General features: G+C 36.2%; 1 protein-coding gene across 1 annotated transcript in view; it reads left to right on the top strand.

Annotated features, from left to right (window-relative positions):
• GNAT3 (G protein subunit alpha transducin 3) overlaps positions 1–7,664 on the top strand; it is a 59,829-nt gene extending 52,165 nt beyond the window's left edge. Inside the window, exons 6-8 of the mRNA XM_030307844.1 lie at positions 3,740–3,869; positions 4,091–4,244; positions 7,293–7,664. Coding sequence (XP_030163704.1) covers positions 3,740–3,869; positions 4,091–4,244; positions 7,293–7,483 — 475 coding nt within the window. The 3' untranslated portion in view covers positions 7,484–7,664. The remainder of the gene's footprint in view (positions 1–3,739; positions 3,870–4,090; positions 4,245–7,292) is intronic.
• The last annotated feature ends 12,276 nt before the right edge of the window (positions 7,665–19,940 follow it).

Genomic DNA, 19,940 nt, shown 5'->3' with positions numbered 1-19,940 from the left:
GGTTCACTATCATACCCACAGAACCTATCATGGTGCCTGGTACATAATAGCCTCTACAGATATTTGTTGAATTACTAAGCCTTGGGCAAGTTGCTTTAATGTCTCATCTGAAAAAGAGAAACAATAGTTGTACATAAACTATATGCATATTTCCATGTATACGTATAAACTATAAGTTTTTATTTTAAAATTTGAGTAAATTGTTATAGATTGCTTACATGCCTGGCAAATAAACTCTTATTAGGTATGTTACATTAAAATTAAGATATTACTGGGGCTCCTGGGTGGCTCAGTCGGTTGAGCATCTGACTTCGGCTCAGATCATGATGTCACGGTCTGTGAATTCGAGCCCTTCGTGGGGCTCTGTGACGACAGCTTGGAGCCTGGAGCCTGTTTCGGATTCTGTGTCTCCCTCTCTCTCTGACCCTCCCCCATTCATGCTCTGTCTCTCTCTGTCTCAAAAAAACAAATAAACATTAAAAAATTTTAAGAAATAAAAAAATAAAAAAATAAAATTAAGATATTACAATTGGTGATATGAGCATTTATGGAGGAAATAAAAGTCACGATCCCAACTATTTCCATTTGTACTACATGTTATAATTTCAATAGATAAAACTACTTTTCAAAGTCTGAAAAAAAGACTAAGATTACTTTATAGATCAAAAAAACTATAGATTTAAATGTCTGAATGCGTATTTATTATCCTTGCTTCCCTAAGAGTGTTGACTGGTTTTTAACAATTAAGTTTGTTGATTGATTTACTCATAATATAACTTTGAAGTCAAAATGCCCTCCTCTTCCTCCATTTATACTGCAAGTCTGAAACTGCAGAGGGCTTGGTATTACCAGCACCTGTAACAGTCTTTATTGACACTGGATTTAATTTCCAAATCACATAACCACTGAACTCCTAAGCACTATCTTGAATATTGTGAGCATCTTCTCTTTCAATCTACTACTGAACTCTTTTTGTATTGGGGTGTGTGTGTGTGTGTGTGTGTGTGTGTGTGTGTGTGTGTATTTGAGGAATTTCGGTTCCCTATGTTTGTTCCCTACCTGGTTCATATATGAAGTGTGCAGTAGTAAAGAAGGGCAATGTATTATACTTTTATCTTTAGTAATGTCAGCTGATTGACATTTATTATCCCAAGTATAGTTATTGCCTTTGTAATCTTTGTGCAGCTTGGATGTTTCTTAGTAATTAATGTCTTGCGGTTAGGCTATTACGAAAGCCCCATAACTCCTTTCTCTGCCTCTAGTCTCTTTCTTATCAAATCTATCTTCTGGACTCAGATCAAAGTGACCGAATATAACAACAAACAAACAAACAAACAAATAATTTTAATTCCCTGCCCCCAAATCTCACATCATTCCCCACTGATTCTAATATAAATATCTTCTCATGTGATATAAAAGGCCTCATTCATCTATTTCTGGTCTGACTCATCAGCCTTATTCCTGCCTGCTCAAATCCTTTGCTCTTGCTGTTTTCTCTGCTGCCTTTACCTGGAACGTTTTCCCCAGACATCCATTTACCTCAACCCCCCATCCTAAAATTTTAATGACTGCAGTTTCTGATTACTTCAGTTCCAATTACCCCTACACTCTCTATCTGTATATCCTATGTCTGTTCACAAACACAGGCACCACTGCCTTCTCTGCCACCAGCAAATTAGAAGCTTCTTGAGGTTGAATCTCTAATGCCTGGCATGATCAATAAATATTTATTGAATAAATGAATAATGAGCAGGCCATATATCTCAATGGTTTTATCTAAGTTTTCATGTTCCCCAAAATATAAATTACGTGTTTACCCTAAACATGTCATGTCCTCTCCTTCCTTAATGACTTTTGCACCTGCACTTGACGTCGAAATCCACCCTCCATCCCATTAACATGCAATATATTCATTTGGTCAGCAAATATTTATTGCATGTCTACTGTAGGTCAGACATAGTGCCTGGCACTGGGAATATAGTTGTCACTAATATAGTTAAGTCCCTGCCCTGAGCTTGGTATTCTATTAGGAAGATGGTAGATATTAAACCCATAAAAAATAAACAAACTAGTTAATTACTGGTTGTGACAATCACTACGAAGGAAAGAAAGTGATGCGATAGAAATTAAATGGGGATAGGAAGAGAGACCATTTACATAGATGACCAAGGAGGCTTCCTTGTGAAGGAGACACTGACTGTAAGACCTTCAAGTTGCGAAAAAGGCAGAGTTATGTGAGGAAGAAAAGTGACCGTGCAGTAGTCCTAAAGGAGCAAAAAGTAGGTTTATACTAAAGTCACTTAAAGAATAGCCTTGTGATTGGACTGGATTAAAGAGGAGAGTGGTACGAACTAAGCAGGAAAAAGTAAGCAGGAACCAAAACAGCCAGAGCCTTAAGGGTCATCAAACCAGTCTGTGTTTGGTTCCATGGCTAAGAAGCCTGTGGCAAATCACAGAGTTTTGCAGTGGCTATGGTGAGCATGGCGAGCTTGGGGAATTTGGGGAACTTGGGCAAGTTGGGGAGGTTGGGGAGGTTGGGGAGCTTGGTGGCTTGGGGCACCTGGGTGGCTCAGACAATTAAGCATCTGACTCTTGATTTTGGCTCATGTCATAATCTCATGGTGGTAGGATTGAGCCCCGCATCAACCTCTACACTGAAAGCATGGAGCCTGCTTGGGATCCTTTCTGTGGCCCTCCCCTGTGTACTTGCTCTCTCTCTGTCTCTCTCTCAAAATAAATAAATAAACTTAAAAGAAAAAAAAAAGAAATGTTGGTGGCTTGCACAAGACAAGGGGACTTGGAAAGAAGAGGATGAGTTGGGAACTGCATTTTGTATGTGTATTATATGGAGGGTAAGGGAAAGGGAGGTCTTAAGAATAGATACTCCTAGTTTCTTTACCAAGTTGCTATGTCCACAATGATGTCTTTTGCCGAAATACTAACACGGGGGGAGGGCCAAATTCTAAAACACTTCCTGTGAGTAGGTTCCATGATGACTCTGGCTGACTTAAGTTTTCCTCTGGGCTCACATTTTACCTTGCATTTTAGAGTATTTATTATATAATACTATAATAGCATATTGGTTTTCTTTCTGCATGACAGAGAGCTCTTTGAAGATAGTGACTGTATCTATTCATCTCTGTGTTTGTAGTCCTCGCACAGTGTGTAGCACATAAAATGCAAACAGTAATTGTTTGAATGAACAAATGAACGAATGTAGCAAGAGCTAAGAGAAGAAACAGGGATTGTACTATCAGAACTATGGTGGCTTCCAATCTTTTTGTAGGTTCTGTTCATTTAAGATTATGCAGAGACTTTTTTTTTTTAATTATTGTTCTGGTACAGTTACCATGCAGCATTCTGTTAGTTTCAGGTGTACAATATAGTGCTTCAACACTTCCACACTATGCATAGCCTTTGATCGAAGTTTGTCGACTCTAATAGATTTCTTACTAAAACCATAAGCTGCTTAAAATTCCTCAGTCCCCCAAAGCCAGTATGTGAGTTATTGTATCTTTTATCTAGTTTTCATGAATACAAAAAAATGAAAGAAAAAAAGATGAACTTTCTCTTTTTCTATAGTCCTTGAGCTGCAAATTGACCAATTAAAATATCTTATAATCAATAAAAATAAAATCTTTTAAAGATAGGAGAGCATTCATTTATAACTAGAAATGTTAATATTAATGTAACTTTTGATAGGTATCTCTAAGGTTTGCTATTCTTTTTTTTTTTAAAGAATGTTCGACGTAGGAGGACAGAGATCTGAGAGAAAGAAATGGATTCATTGCTTTGAAGGCGTTACATGCATTATATTTTGTGCTGCGCTCAGTGCCTATGACATGGTCCTAGTGGAAGATGAGGAAGTGGTAAGTCTAAAAGAAAAGCAAGGCCAAGGTAAAACAAACAAACAAACAAACAAACAAACAAACACCTAAGCATTTGTGCTTTCCGACATTACTACCACACTCCCCAACTCAGTGAATTCCTTCCAAACATAGATGTTATTTCTAGAGATTTGCTTATAATACCCGATGTTAATATTTTGCAAATAATAATCCTACACATTCTCATCTTTTATACCTAACAGAACAGAATGCATGAAAGCCTTCACCTATTCAACAGTATCTGTAATCACAAGTACTTTGCAACCACCTCCATTGTCCTGTTTCTCAATAAAAAGGATCTCTTTCAAGAAAAAGTAACCAAAGTGCATCTTAGTATCTGCTTTCCAGAATACACTGGTAAGATCTTCTTTCTTTAATGCCATACTAAATTCTTTTTAAAATGTTTTTTAATGTTTATTCATTTTTTGACAGTGAGAAAGAGAGTGCAAGCGGGGGAAGGGCAGAGAGAAAGGGAGACACTGAATCTGAAGCAGGCTCCTGGCTCTGAGCTGTCAGCACAGAACCTGACGTGGGGCTAGCACTCACAAACCGTGAGATCATGACGTGAGTCGAAGTCAGTTGCTTAACAGACTGAGCCACCCAGGTGCCCCACTAAATTCTTACATAGACCTATATTTTCCTATCTGCATCTTGACAGATAGCATTTATGAAGTTGAGGCTTATGATAATTGCTTGAGTCACGTGTATGATCCAAACTGGAAGAATCCAAACTGTTTGCAGATAAACAGAAAACCTTCTACATTCAAGCAAAGCTCTAGTCAATAAACTGGAGGTTAGGTAGATCAGGGTTGCTACTCTATGTATTAAACAACATTGCAAATTTTATTACCTTAACATTATAAACAATATATTCCAAATTGACATTTTTTTTTACATATTCCCCAATGCAACCTTATAATGCAGTGGTTTCTCAAAGTCAGAATTAAGTTTCCCGAAGGACAGTTTGAATGATTTTGAGAATAATGACATTTTCTCTTTCCAGTTTTCCTAGATCCTAGAATTTTAGTGCTGATTCTGTTAATCAGTGACTATAAATGTCAGGTCTATAGATGGGTTGTTTTTCCCTGAGACAACTTTTTTTTTTCGTATATAGTTAAATGTTCTGTTGTTAATGATATTATGTAAGATGGAAATTTTCATGATTTAAACACAAATAGAAGCCCAATTCCACCACTGAGATACTTGGGTAACCCAAATGTTACTAGGCATGGTATTCGGTCGCAGTAACTATGCTAATCTAAAACAGTTGCTTATATCTTTCCTCTAGCTTTGTGAATATTATCATTTCTGTGTTAACACATTTATCATGTGATTAAATATAGTCACGATTCCATGTTGAATACTACAAACTAAATATAGACTAAGTAAAGCTCTTTATGTTTTCTTCTAACTAATTGACTATTTCTTAGAGCAGTCTTTAGTTTAAAGGAAAAATGAACAGAAAATACAGAGTTTCCATATACTCCCTCTGTGGTCACATTCTGGTTTCCCTTATTATTAACATTTTGCCTTGATGTGGTGTATTTGTTACAACTGACTGATAGATATTGATACACTATAACTAAAGTCTATAGTTTTCAGTGGGGGCTCTCTGTGTTACTCAGTTCTATATGCTCTCCCAAATTCATGTCATGTATCCACCATGACAGCAACATACAGAATCGTTTCACTGCCATAAAAATCATCTGTGTTCCACTATAAATTTATGTTTTTCCCTTCCCTTCTCTCTCGTGGCAACCTCTGATCTTTTTATCTATAGCTGTGCCCTTTCCAGAACGCATGTAGCTGCAATCATACAATATATGGCATTTTCTGACAGGCTATTTTCGCTTTCATTTTTAAACGCAATATACGTTTAAATTCCCTCCACCACTTTTCATGGGTTGATAGTCCATTTCCTTTTATTGTTGAATAGTATTCCATTCCATAAAGAAACTAGTTTCTTTAACCTTTCGCCTATAGGACACCCGAATTACTTCCAATTTTTGGCAATTCTGAATAAAGCTGCTATAAACATCTATCTTCATGATTCTGTGCACACATAATTTTTTTGTAAATCGCTAGAAGCATATTTGCTGGACTGTATGCTAATACCATGTTTAGCTTTATAAGAAACTGCCCAACTGCCTTCCCAAGTGGCTGTACCATTTCTCATCCCTACCAGCAATGAATTAGAGTTCCTATGGCTCAACATCTTTGCCAGCATTTGGTGTTGTTAGTGTTTTGGATTTTAGCCATGTTACATGGTTATAACGATTGTCCCTCATGGCATTTTTCTCCTAGATACAATAGAGTGGGGAACAAAATCTCATCTCCTTGGAAAATCTTTATGCTACTGCCCTATCGTGTGTTACGTCCCCACCAAGTATATTCTGTTATAAAGCCCACCAACAGATCACTTTTGGCTACCTTGTGTTTATTAACATTTGTATTTTTATTGATCCATTGTGTCTTCTGCTTCCAGTCTAAACATTCCCAAGCCCACCTTTCATTGACTCTCCATTTGGTTCTACTAAAGCATCAGTCAAGAATAGCTGTCTTGGGTGCCTGGGTGGCTCAGTCAGTGAAGCAAGGATCCAGCTTTGGCTCAAGTCATTATCTCACGGTTTGTGTGTTACAGACCTGCGTCAGGCTCTGTGCTGACAGCTCAAAGCCTGGAGCCTGCTTCGGATTTTATTTCCCTCACTCTCTGCCCCTGCCGCTTGTATATTCTCTCTCTCTCAAATAAATAAGCTTCAAAAAAAGAACAGCTGTCTCTAGTTTTACATATGTCATTTCAAGCCCTTTGTTTAGTTAGCAACATAGTCTCTAGTCTGACCCATGCCATCCTTTCTACTTGATTTGCTACAATTCCAACTAGATTCTGCAAAGTGCACATTTGCTGCTCAACCCTACTTTCAAGTCTAGTGACACAGGCCCTTCTCCCGCTTTTGGCCTTCACTCATGCTATTTCCTTCTCTCTTCTAGCTACCCCTCAAGATCCAGCTCAAATACCACCCTCATTCTGTAGTCTACTCATCTCCAATTTCTATTCTTTTAGTTCATATTAAAGCACGTACACACACCCACATGCACATAGACATGCACAGCCTTTGTCATGTATATAAGCTTCATTACTAGCTTATTTATGTATATATGTTTGTATTCTTACTGTATTGTGAGCATTTCAGCCAAATGAAGTCCCTACCCAGCTGGGTAAGCATCGTTCCCAGCAATGTAACATTGCATAAATCCCTGATAAGTGACCATTGCCATCTTGATTTTTCAATAGTGAGTATATCAAATAGTAGCATACAAAGTAAAATGCTAACACCTACTGATATTATTTCTAACTTCATTCATTTTTAAATGCAATTAACGTTTCTTATTTCTTTTTGTAACAAGGACCAAATACATTTGAAGATGCAGGGAACTACATCAAAAACCAGTTTCTAGACCTGAATTTAAAAAAAGAAGATAAGGAAATTTATTCCCACATGACCTGTGCTACAGATACCCAAAATGTCAAGTTCGTGTTTGATGCGGTTACTGATATAATTATCAAAGAGAATCTAAAAGACTGTGGGCTTTTCTAATCAGCCCTTTTTTCTTCCACTCTTGTTCTTGTACACTTTTCAAGATATAAAAGGAAAGGTGCTGTGTGATGTGTTTAGTTTTAATAACATTAACTTATCTAGAAATGTAACTAGTGTTATAAAACAAAAAGTTTTCATATAAAAATTTTAATATATTGTCAGCTCTCTCTGGATGTTTCAATTTCTTTGGCACAGTGAGGAAGGGGGTGTCTTTGATGTCTGATGTCCTTAGGTCTGAAAATATACATTTTGGTAAAGCTCTATCAGTACATATCACTGACACTGAATTTTCTTGGTAGTAAATTTCTGTATTGTGGTCTATTTTTAATTATAGAACAGTATCCCATATTATTTTCATTGGCTAGAATTTGAGAGGCATTTGTTTTCACTGATATGTAATTGTGCCTGTACTGTAAAGACTATTTATTATTGGCCCATTACTCCTATTCAGTAAGCTGCTAATGAAATGTTCACTCTACATGTACTTGTTGATAGGAAATTTTATATGCAAAAGAAATGCACGTAATTTTATGTCATGTTTTCCTTTGAAAAAAGTGATTAATGCTGAATTTTACCTTAGAATTGAAGATTTTAACACAATATCATTTTGTATCAGCCTAGTTAAAAATGGGACCGTGTATGGTCAAATATATAGCATAAGGCTGTTCAGGCTGAACAACGGTCCTTAATGGAGTACTTCTTCTCACATTTTGCTCCAGAGTGGCATGGAGCATTATTACACTTGATGGTTTAGGAACAACAATTTTAAGCCACAGAGAGGAAAATAATTCAGTTTCTTAACACTAGTATGTTTTGCTTTTATGAGTAAGAAGTAGGAAGTAAGAGTGAGTAATTAGGAGATTTTGTGGAAGAGAAACATTGAGCTTTTCAGTACTGTAAGGTCCATTCTAAATGCTATACAGTATGCTAATGGTCAAGCCTGTTTTTTTTAAAACCTAATCTGGTGCCTTACAAACCAAATCATATGATTTGCAAAAAAAGATGACTTCTTCCTTTCTTGAAGTGTGTAACATTTATAACATATACTTTTCAAGCAGGTCTTAATACTGTTTGCCTTCTACCATGGGAAAAAGATGATACATAGGTCAGAATAGTAGGTCAATGCATGAGATTTCTAACTACCCTGAAAAGAGAGCTAATTAGGTTTTTACAAGCTAGATGAGGAAAAGGTAAATTAAACCATTTGCCGATCTGATGAATTCAGGTAGTTTTGTCTCAATGTCACTTCTTCACTTCACGGTTCTGTAACAATTCCATTCTAAACACTTAAGAATTATCACTATTCCATAAGTAGCCTTGACTGGAGTGTCTGTGGCTTTATTTTCAAAACCATAAAGGAGTTTTCAACAAATACATTCCTACAAAAATTTCATAGTAAGAAAAATTAATTGGAAATTTCTTTGCAGAATATAAATTTTTAAGGAGCCTAAGATAGCAAGGACAAAAAAATGAGCAAACATTTAGCATGAGAATTTAATAAATTTTTCTGGCTGAACCAATATCTATATGACTAAAACCAATAATGTGCTAGGAGATATTCAATGTTAAGAGATTTTACATTAAGGTTGCAAATGCTATCATTTCATCTATTGCTTTATCTTTTTATTTTCTCCCATTCTCCTTTAGCCTGCTTTTCTCTACCAGTGTGAAGACAATTTCCAGTAAATGAGCAAGATGTTTTGTGAAATGTTACTATTATTATTTGGATTTTGACTCTGTCTTACCCTTAGGATTTCTCTTTTTGGTGTAAAGCATGGGGTCAGAAACGGTTCATTTTATCTTTTACAAATACATAACTCATTTCAATCTGTGCAAAAAAAAAATGACAAGTAGAAATGTTGTAAAATACCATTCTGTGAGAAATTTTAAAAATATGTTAAATGACCAAACTAAAATTAGAGGTCAGTTTGGATTATGGGGGGGAGAACCCTTAAATTCCTTCCTACCGTATGCTTGAAATTTTAAAAATTTCTTCACAATCACAAATTGTTGTTATCCTAAACAATGCATTTTCATTAAAAAGAGAAATTTTTAGTAGAGAAAATAGATGTTTGCATTATTTCTTAAATGATCACCCTTCTTAAAATTGAGTCTATTTGTGATTTTACTTTTTAAGTTTTTAATTAAAAAGGTTGGCATAGAAGCACAGTAGTTTGAACTAATTAGAGTAACAAATGGAAAATCTGGGAAATCTGGAAAAATCTTCTGGCTTTACCCAGAAGAAACTTGTACTGAGACCAGCAATGTTAAAGTTGGTTAGAATTCAATATTCCAACTGCACAGTTAGTGTTGTTGCTTTGCTAGTGTCTCAAAGAGGCAGTCTTAGCCTTTGTCAAAGTTCAAATGTTATTATACTGATATTTTCCTTTTCTGTTATTTGAGGTCACTCTTCCTCACTCAGAATGTTCTCAAATCCTCATGCCTTAGATTTGTAACACTCCCAACTCTTTCACTTCTAAAATGTGCCCAACTGTGGACACACTACAGTACCTCAGAGATCTGGGGCAGGCTTCCATCTAATGGGGTCACCATAATTAATCCTTGCAGAGTTTTTCCAGAAGCGTGAACTGGTGAACAGATAAGTCTTTGCACCTTGGGACTAGTGACTACAGAGTTAATTCAAGAAGAGTATTAATTGTTAATACCCTTGAATCAAATATTAAAGTTGGTGACTCTAAAAAGAAGCTCTATAGAAAAGGGTTTTCAAATTCTAGGAAATCTACCACATACATTATAGATATCCCATATCCTATTGATTAACAGAATTTATAAACCAACCCCAGTCTTCAAGTGTATCCTACAAATTGGCAAACTAATTCTTCAGGCTGTGGGCCTGTCCTAACACGGGTTTTTTTGTTTTTGTTTTTTTTTTTACTTGATCCATTATCTTATTTAATCACAAAATATATTTTCAAATATTTGCACAGAATCATTCAGGCTTGACTTAGTCAAACAATATGTGAGGAAAAATAAATTTTGTGTGTGGACATAGGTTTTTCCTCTGTGACATCACTTCAGAATCAGCAGTGGATGAGCTGGTTAACATGAGTCAACTACTAAAAATAAGATATTTGTAAGAACTATAGGAGTAACTGTGAATCCTCTCACTTAGAATAACTTTAAAAATAGGAGAGGCGACCCTCCATCTTGTTGCAGTAAGTATTCAATTAATTGATAATCTAACCAGCTGGGGCCTTCTTTCTTTTTAGGCCTTTCCTGACAATCTTACCTACTAGTCTCCAGCCACATGGGGGCACACTAACATCATGTGTTTTTCTACCCAAATGTTGCACAAATAATAAATTTAGATGGCCACAGCTTTAATGAGACAGATAATAAAATCCTACTAAGAAATATAACTCTGTTGTGCTTCCCAGGTCAGTAGGATCTGATCATCTTCTGATAATCATAATGTGCACTATTTGAGCCAAATCTGTGAATAACAAATCTATCGAAATAGGTCCAAATTTGTTTCGTGATATACAGATACTTAGTCTTTTCTCATGCTCTAATTTCTTTTTTTTTTTTGACATTTTGAACCTGTTGTTTAAATCTAAGTTATCATTAGTTTTGTACAGTGTGGTTTTCCATATTGTTTCTAAAATATTGTGTCTAAAATCTTGATTAGCTTACAGAGAAATGTAGGAGAAAAAAATTTGATGTTTAACCACTAGGTTTCATGAATAGTAATTAAATGGCTGCTTATTAATGTGTTTCTTTTCAATAAATCAAAGTAAAATTCCACCCGGCTATCACATTAAGCATCCCATTATTGTGTTTATTACAACTTTTTCCCTAATCGCCGCTCCACCAAATCAACAAGAAAATAAGTGCCCTGTGACATTTTGTTGTTACCAGCCCTGTTGCTGCCAAACACGTGTTTCATTAGTAATAGCACAATTTTTATTTTAAGCCACGTTTGTCACACTAGTTAAGAAATCAGTACAGTCACATGAAAGAAAAAGGAAATAAAAAAGGCCCTAATTTAATTCCCGGGACAGTCAGGGCTCTCTAACTTTGACACCCTTCAGGAAACAAAGAATAAATGAGACCTATAAGCAAAGTGATTATTTGAGAGACATTCATCTTTTCTAAATTCATCAGATTGGAACTAAACCTTGCACATATATGTGATTGAAAACATTCTTTTCAGTGGATATTGCTGTGTTTTCTTTTTTGAAAAAGAAAAATGGCCACATGTGACATGCCATTATAATATCAGAACCAGGGGTGACTGTTTCTACTTCAACATATTAAAAGGCTTACACTGGAGAACATACTAGGTGACTGGACTTGCATAAGAAAGTTAGGCATGATGTCCATCAACTGATGAATGGATAAAGAAATTGTGGTATATATACACAATGGAGTACTATGTGGCAATGAGAAAAAATGAAATATGGCCTTTTGTAGCAACGTGGATGGAACTGGAGAGTGTAATGCTAAGTGAAATAAGCCATACAGAGAAAGACAGATACCACATGGTTTCACTCTTATGTGGATCCTGAGAAACTAAACAGGAACCCATGGGGGAGGGGAAGGAAAAAAAAAAAAAAAAGAGGTTAGAGTGGGAGAGAGCCAAAGCATAAGAGACTGTTAAAAACTGAGAACAAACTGAGGGTTGATGGGGGGTGGGAGGGAGGGGAGGGTGGGTGATGGGTATTGAGGAGGGCACCTTTTGGGATGAGCACTGGGTGTTGTATGGAAACCAATTTGTCAATAAATTTCATATATATATAAAAAAAAAAAAAAAAAAAAAAAAGAAAGTTAGGCATGAAAAGCACTGCATGCAGAATGCCAAAGATAAAGATGACCTATGCTGTGATTATGTACCCAACTTAATTAGAATCTGAATATTTTATTACATTAAAAATATTGATGTACATTTATATGCAGGCACATCTTGTCTCCCTGCACTTTGCTTTACTGTGCTTTGTAGTATCCTTTGTCTATAAATTGAAGGCCTGTCAAGGTTTGACCCCCCTCTCAAGCAAGTCTTTCGGGGCCATTTTTCCAACAGCGTCTGCCACTTCATGTCTCTGTCACATTTTGGTAATTCTGGCAATATTTCAAACATTTTCATTACTATATTTGTTGCGATGACCTGTGATCAGTGACCTGTGATGTTACTGTTGTAATCATTTGGGGTGCCACAAATTGTCACCGTATAACACAGCAAGCTTAATCAATAAATTCTGTTGTGACCACACAGAAACCAAGAGTCCAATGCTCAGCTGACTGAGCCATCCAGGCACCCCTACTTTTCAGTTTTCAGTTGAGGGCATAGAATTGCTATTTGTTGCTGGGGTAGATGAATCAAGCATCTAACATTGGCCCTAGTAAAAGGCTTCACAAGGGCAACATTTCACTGTTCAGGCTGATAAGAGTCCTTTGCCATACTGGGAGGAAAATTGTAATGATTAATGTATAAAAATTTGATTAAAGATAATGCAACAACTTGGCAAAATAGCAAATTTTTGAATTATGCACTTAAAATGGGTAACTATATAAATTATCCCTCAAATTATAGTGATAAAGATGATTTTTAAAAATATAACACTCACTCCTCCCCATAGTATCTCACACATATTACAGGTAATGGGATAATTAATAAATTAATAAATAAGTTCATATTTCCCATAATTACCTCTCAGTCTAAAATGGAAATGTACCAAACTCCAACATCCCTGTCCTATCTAGGACCACCTTCCCTGCATGGTTGCTTGCTTAAAAGTAATAATTAATTTTTTTAAAAAAACTCCTGGAAGCTGAGATTGTTCTCATGCTAAAATAAAGCTTCAGGTTAACTTGTAGGGCTCCAGGTACATGGCCAAATCCCTCACATAGTACATCCATAACATTTGCTGTTTCATTGTCAGAACTGCCCTCCTCCTTCTTCGTGCCTTACTAGCTTCTACATTATTCCTTAAATCTCAAATCAAGAGTTTACCTCTTCAGATAGGGGTTCCCAGACCTCAGAAGTACACCTACTTTGTATTTTTATAGCTCCTTATAATACACTTAACTCTTTATGACATATTGAAATATACAATGAGATATTTGTGTAATTATTTCATTTGCATTTGTTTTCCCATCTTTCTGTAAGTTCCCTAAAGGTAGAGCCCATATAGGGCTTTTCCATACTTGTGCTTGATGCAAAGTAAGAACTTAATGAGTATTTGTGCATAACTGAATGAATCAATGGTCGTTTACCAATTTTTCCTGGAAAGCTTCTATTCTTTGGCCTATGGAGTACAATATTTTCCTCATTTTCCTCCTATCTTGTTCCTTCTCCTCCAATTCTTCTGAATAGCTTGTCAATATTAGTATTACTAAAAATACGTATCTACATCCTCTTTTACTACTCTACATATACTCTGTTAGGAATCTTAAGTACTTTTATGACTTCATTCTTTTCTAAGTAAGATCAGTCTTCTGATCTCTAGATGTGTATCTTAACGGCCTCTTGGGACATATACAAATAAAGCTCAACACTTTTAAAATTAAACTCATGATTTAATGAGTTTAATTAAATTTAAAATCACTGAATCTATTTCTCCTCAGAACACTTCAGGCTTTACCTTTCTGTTTTCTCTTGTCTAATTCCCTTCTCACATTACTCACAAGTTTTACTCATTCTGCATGCTAAGTATTTCTTTAATTGCCTGCTTTTTTCCATCATCACTATCCCTTGTGGAGTCCAAGTCTCTCTCTTGCAGAGATATCTGGGACCGCTACTTAAACTGTTTGTCATGAGCACGCTATGAAGGCGCACACACGAGATGTGTCTTTCCACAGCGTCAGCTTTATTCACTCATAAAGCAAAGTTACTCACAATTATAAAGCAGATTCAGGATTCCCAACTCAATGACATTTCACCATGTGGTTAAACTTGGCTTCTTACCTGGCACACAGAGCAGGACAGAAGACCAACCGCCCAGCAAACAAGATGACAGAAGGGTGCAAGAAGTTAACGAACCAAACACCAAGTCAGTCTGTGGGTGCACAGTTGAGATAAGGCCTCTGTCTGGGCCGGGTCAGCTCTCTGCGCTTACTGCTTATTTTGTTCAAGCAGTGAAGGCTCTCATTTGCATTCGGAAATGAGTCAAGCAGAGATTTCAGCGCAGTTGTCTTTTTTAAGTGGTCAGACACAGAGGGGTCAGGTCTGAGGAGTCTGGCAGTTTGCTGCAAAAGTCCTCCCCCTTTTAAAGGGATTTAATCTGTCTTGGTTCCCTGCAGACCTCCTCTGGTTCTGCCTGTTACCAGTTCTGGGGTGTCAGCTGATGCTGGTCCCGGCGATATCTCCTAGTGCAGTACCTTTAACTGCTTGTGTCATTGCTGGACACAGGCCCCTGCTTGACCTGAGAGACTCCATTTTGCTTTCTACATTCTCCATGGCCAGGTACGTTTTTACCTGTCAAGTCCCATCTTACCATTCTTCAATCTAAATCCACTCACAAATGTGCTCCTTCCTAGAATATTCCTCCTTCTCTTCATTTGTAACCCACGTTGAGATAAACACAGTTGTGGGGCGCCTGGGTGGCTCAGTTGGTTAAGCGGCCGACTTTGGCTCAGGTCATGATCTCGCGGTCCGTGAGTTCCAGCCCCGCATCGGGCTCTGTGCTGACAGCTCAGAGCCTGGAGCCTGTTTCAGATTCTGTGTCTCCCTCTTTCTGACCCTCCCCCGTTCATGCTCTGTCTCTCTCTGTCTCAAAAATAAATAAATGTTAAAAAAAAAAATTAAAAAAAAACACAGTTGTATGTATGTTCTGTTTACACCTTGTGCATGTATTTCTGTTTGTTTTGAAGGTCACAGCATTGGGGTGCCTGGGTGGTTTAGTTCATTAAGTCTGGCTCTTGGTTTCAGCTCAGGTCATGGTCTCATGTTTTATGGGTTCGAGCCCCATGTGGGGCTGTGCACTAATGATGTGGAGCCTGCTTGGGAGTCTCTCTCTCCCTCCCTCTCTGCCCCTCCACCACTTGCTCTCTCTGTCTCTCTTGAAGTGAATAAACTTAACAAATTTTTTTAAGTTCACAGCTCTGTCTTAACATTCTAGGTGTGGTAGCAAGGAATAATAAAAAAAAAGTCTAAACACAATGATGTATCGAAACTAAAAAAACATCATTTATTTTCTACCTAATTCAGACCTAAAAAAATTCTTGAATGCATTTGGTAAAGTTTCCAGTCAGTAAATCTTTACCTATTTACTTTATATTCCAAATGAGGCTGTTATGTGTAACAAATGAATATGTCAGCAATCTCTATTTTCTCAAAGCTATTTACCATGTCTTATTGGTATCAATAGGAATGATACAAACTTCTAGAGAGGAAGTCATACCCATCACTATTCTAAGAAATAATAGTACCATCCTAAAGACATTTGAAAAGAAAGCAACATCACTCTTGCCTTTGTTGTCACACTGATGCCTTAGTAAAAACAAACCTATATATGGGAAGCCTGGTTGGCATAGTCCGTTAAGACTCTTGATTTTGGCTCAGGTCATGCTCTCATGGCTCATGAGTTCGAGCCCTGAATTGGGCTCCACACTGCCTGCTTGGGATTTTCTCTCTCCCTGTTTCTCTGTGTGTATGTATATATACATATATATGTATATATGAATTTATGTGTACATATGTACATATATATGTATATATGTATATATGTATATGTGTGTGTATATATATATATATATATATATATATATATATATATATGTTTCTCCCCTCTCCCTGTTTCTGTGTGTGTATGCATATATATATATATATACACATATATAATGCATATATATATGATTTATATTTATTCTTTTAGAATATATATAAAAGAAACTTGTCTAGATTATCTCAGAAAGCTTGAAACAAGACTGGTGATCTGGAGCAGACATGTAAGTCAAATATATTTTTTTGAGGCTTTGGATAATGAATAGTAGCATTATCGCAAAGGCTTGTGACAACACATTCATTCCAAAACAAACCTTAAAATGTGAGCATTTCTCTGGTGTACCAGCTTGTACAGATAGAATTATGTCATATGAAGCACTGTCCTTAGAACAGTAATAAAGGAACAACACAGTAATAAAAGAACCAATCTTTAGAATCTTTAGACATTTCATTTCAAAACTTTTTATGCTATCTTTATACTAATTAGAGGGTAACCTGCTTAGATTTACTACTAATGTCTTTATATTCTTAAAAAAAAAACTGTCTTTAAGCTTTGTAAAAGCAACTCTGTCACCTTAAAAATGGGACAGACTCCAGGCACGTGGGTGACTTAGTTCGGTTAAGCATTCAACTCTTGATTTTGGCCCAGATCATGATCTCATGGTTTGTGAGTTCGAGTCCCAAGTTGGGCTCTGTGCTCACAGTGCAAAACTTGTTTGGGATTCTCTCTCTGCGCCTCCCCAACTCATGCTGTCTCTCTGTTTCTAAGTAAATAAACTTAAAAAAAAATAAAAAGAAAATGGGATCATTAAAAAAAAGGGGGGGACAGACTCTGAAACTGCATATGTACATAATCACTTTACAAACATAAATCCTATTTTCACCAAGTATCAATAACTTTTAAAGCTAATACCATCTTCACTAAAAATGACCCTATCTGTAACATTTTGAAAGAGTACAAATCATGTGCCTAAAGTTCTATCATAGAGCTTTGGAAAATGTTTATATCTTAAAATTTACAATATAACTTGCAGAGTTCATGAATAAATTACCCTTTAATGGCTATAAATCCAAGTAGATAATAGTGACACTCTTATTTGTATATTTTCTATAACTTGAACTTATTTTTTCTTTTAAATTTCTACCATTTTAACATATCTTTATGTAAAAAATATTTCCTTCACTGAGGTGTTTATAAGTATATTTAGTTGTTTGAGATAGATGTCAGTCAAAAATCCATAAAGGCTTATTCTCCATTAAGTTTAGCAATTGTGGTCTTTGATATAGATTTAGGAATTACATCATTTCCATTAATCGTGTGTGGGGGATGTATAATCACAAATTTTTTAGGTTTCTTTTATTGTCCTTTCTTAAATTTATAAACTCATCAAATCTAGCAAATTTCAATAATTTTATCTTCTTGATATAAAACATGGAGGCAAGTTGCTGACTATAATTGCCTATATCATCTCATGCTTCATGAAAACATAAAACACCTTTGCTAAACACAGTTTAAAAAGTGTTTTTTAAACTAATGAAACCTGCCAGTTACTTAGTCGTTCTTTCAATTATGAGTCAAAGTCCAACCAGTTAGGGGTGTAAATTTTCTTATACAATTCACAGGGCTTTTTAAAAAATATTTTTTAACGTGTATTTATTTTTGAGAGACAAAGAGACAGAGCACAAGCAGGGGAGGAGGAGAGAGAGGGAGACAAGAATCCGAAGCAGGCTCCAGGCTCTGAGCTGTCAGCACAGAGCCTGACGCGGGGCTCAAACTCACAAATGATGAGATCATGACCTGAGCCAAAGTCATACGCTTAACTGACTGAGCTACCCAGGCACTCTTCACAGGCCTTTTCTTGATTAAACAATTCGATAAAAAGCTTTTCAAAAAGATTCAGTGGACTTACTGTGCATGTACTCTCTGCTATCTCTCAATTGTGTTTTAATTCTAAAAATATAACTAGCCTAAATTTCAATTTTTAGACATTTGAAGGGGCAGATCTTCTCTCGTGCATAATGGACAGACCGTGTTAAAACCAGCTTTGCAATCTATTAGACTCACACAGTGTGAATGGTGAATGTACACAATTTGACTTTCTGAAGATCATATAACAGTCTATAAAAGGTGTTATTTACCTTCTGAAGAAAATATTTTCACTTTGGAAGTCTTTTTTCGCTTTTAAGTTAAATGGAGTCTTACTTCAGGAGAGGCCTATCTTGAAACCCCTTCTCAGCAGAGGCTCAGCAGGTGTCTGTTTATATTACCTTTGTGAGGTATGACAACACAATGCCCAGCTGAGCCCAGAGCATTTTACAAGTTCTCCAAACCCAGGAGATTGGCATATCAAACATCCACGCACTGATTGTGACATTAATCTACAACCATCAGCTGAATAGGGGTGTTAGAACTATATTGGAAACATGTTGCAGTTTTAAACTGCTCCATCAAGTAACTCATACAGGGCCATATTTTATTATTATTCCAACAAGGAGAGCAGGAATAGTATAGCTGAGTATGAATTTTGAATGGAAAAAGCTCTGTTTTGATACGCAAGTTGTATAAGCAGAATATGATAAAACTGTGCCATCTGGAATGTAAAGGACATTATCATCTGTCTATATGGGAGATTTCTTACTAAATAGGGTGTTTTCAAATCACTAGAGTATTTGGTCCTTTCAAACCCAGGTATCTTAAACCATAATGAGTTATTTAACTGCACTATAGACTATTCTGTCTTTTGAGATATAATATATTCAACATATTTTATTCTTTCCCTAATATCCCATCATTGTTATGATGAACAATAATTACTATATTGTAATGCAACAATAGCCTTAGTTTCACTTAGGCATGTGGGTTTTATTTCATTCATTGTCACAGGTCACAGGGACTCATACATGTGAGAGGCTAAGATGAGTAACCTGGCAAAAATACCTTTGGCTTTAAAGAGAAACACACAAGAGAAACCTCTCTAGTGGGAAGAGGATATAAATTGAAAAGAGCAGTACCAAGTAAGGGTCCTTCAGTTAGGTGTCTGGGCTGGTATCTCCACTCTCTCACTGATTAATTGTATACCCTGGAGCAAGGTCATTAACTCCTCAGTTTCTACACCCATAAAATGAGAATAACAGTAGCTACAGGCAAGAACCTAGGAATAAATGAGACAGTACATGTGGAATGTATAGAAAAAAGGCTTGATCCATGTTAGAGATTATTGATTATTAATCAAAGGAGCAGAAAATTTAACCTGCAATTGTAATGTTGTATTTAGAAATATGAAGAGGGTTCATAGTGTAACAAAGAACCTAGTTGGGTAGGAGGAAGGGATTGAAGGAAAGTGGAGGTACAAGAGGAAGAGATTTGGAAGAAAGGCCCTCTGAAAGGGTACTACATTGATAAAAAGGATATTAGAGGATTATTCTCTATATATGTATATTTTGCAAATATTGGTTCATCTTGCTGGTAGCATCTGACTTTAGCAACCTTTATTTCATCTTTACTATATCTATGTTACATTCATTATGCTAGGGCAAAGAGTTTTTATTAATTTATTTACTTGCTTATCCTTCCATCCATCTATCTATCCACTGACCCATTCATTAATTAAATTTTTAACAAAGAACTACTGTAAATTGTCACTTTGAAAGCTTCTGTGAAATCATTAAAGTTTAATATGAGGTCTCTGTCACCAAGATACTTTCAAATTAATAGAACAGTTCCCTACATGGGACAACATCAGTAAAAGCAAGGATTGAAGGGTGAGCTTTGTC

The sequence above is a fragment of the Lynx canadensis genome, chromosome A2 (assembly GCF_007474595.2).
Source record: "Lynx canadensis isolate LIC74 chromosome A2, mLynCan4.pri.v2, whole genome shotgun sequence".
Classification (NCBI taxonomy): Eukaryota; Metazoa; Chordata; class Mammalia; order Carnivora; family Felidae; genus Lynx; species Lynx canadensis.
This window is presented reverse-complemented; position numbering and strand designations above follow the sequence as displayed.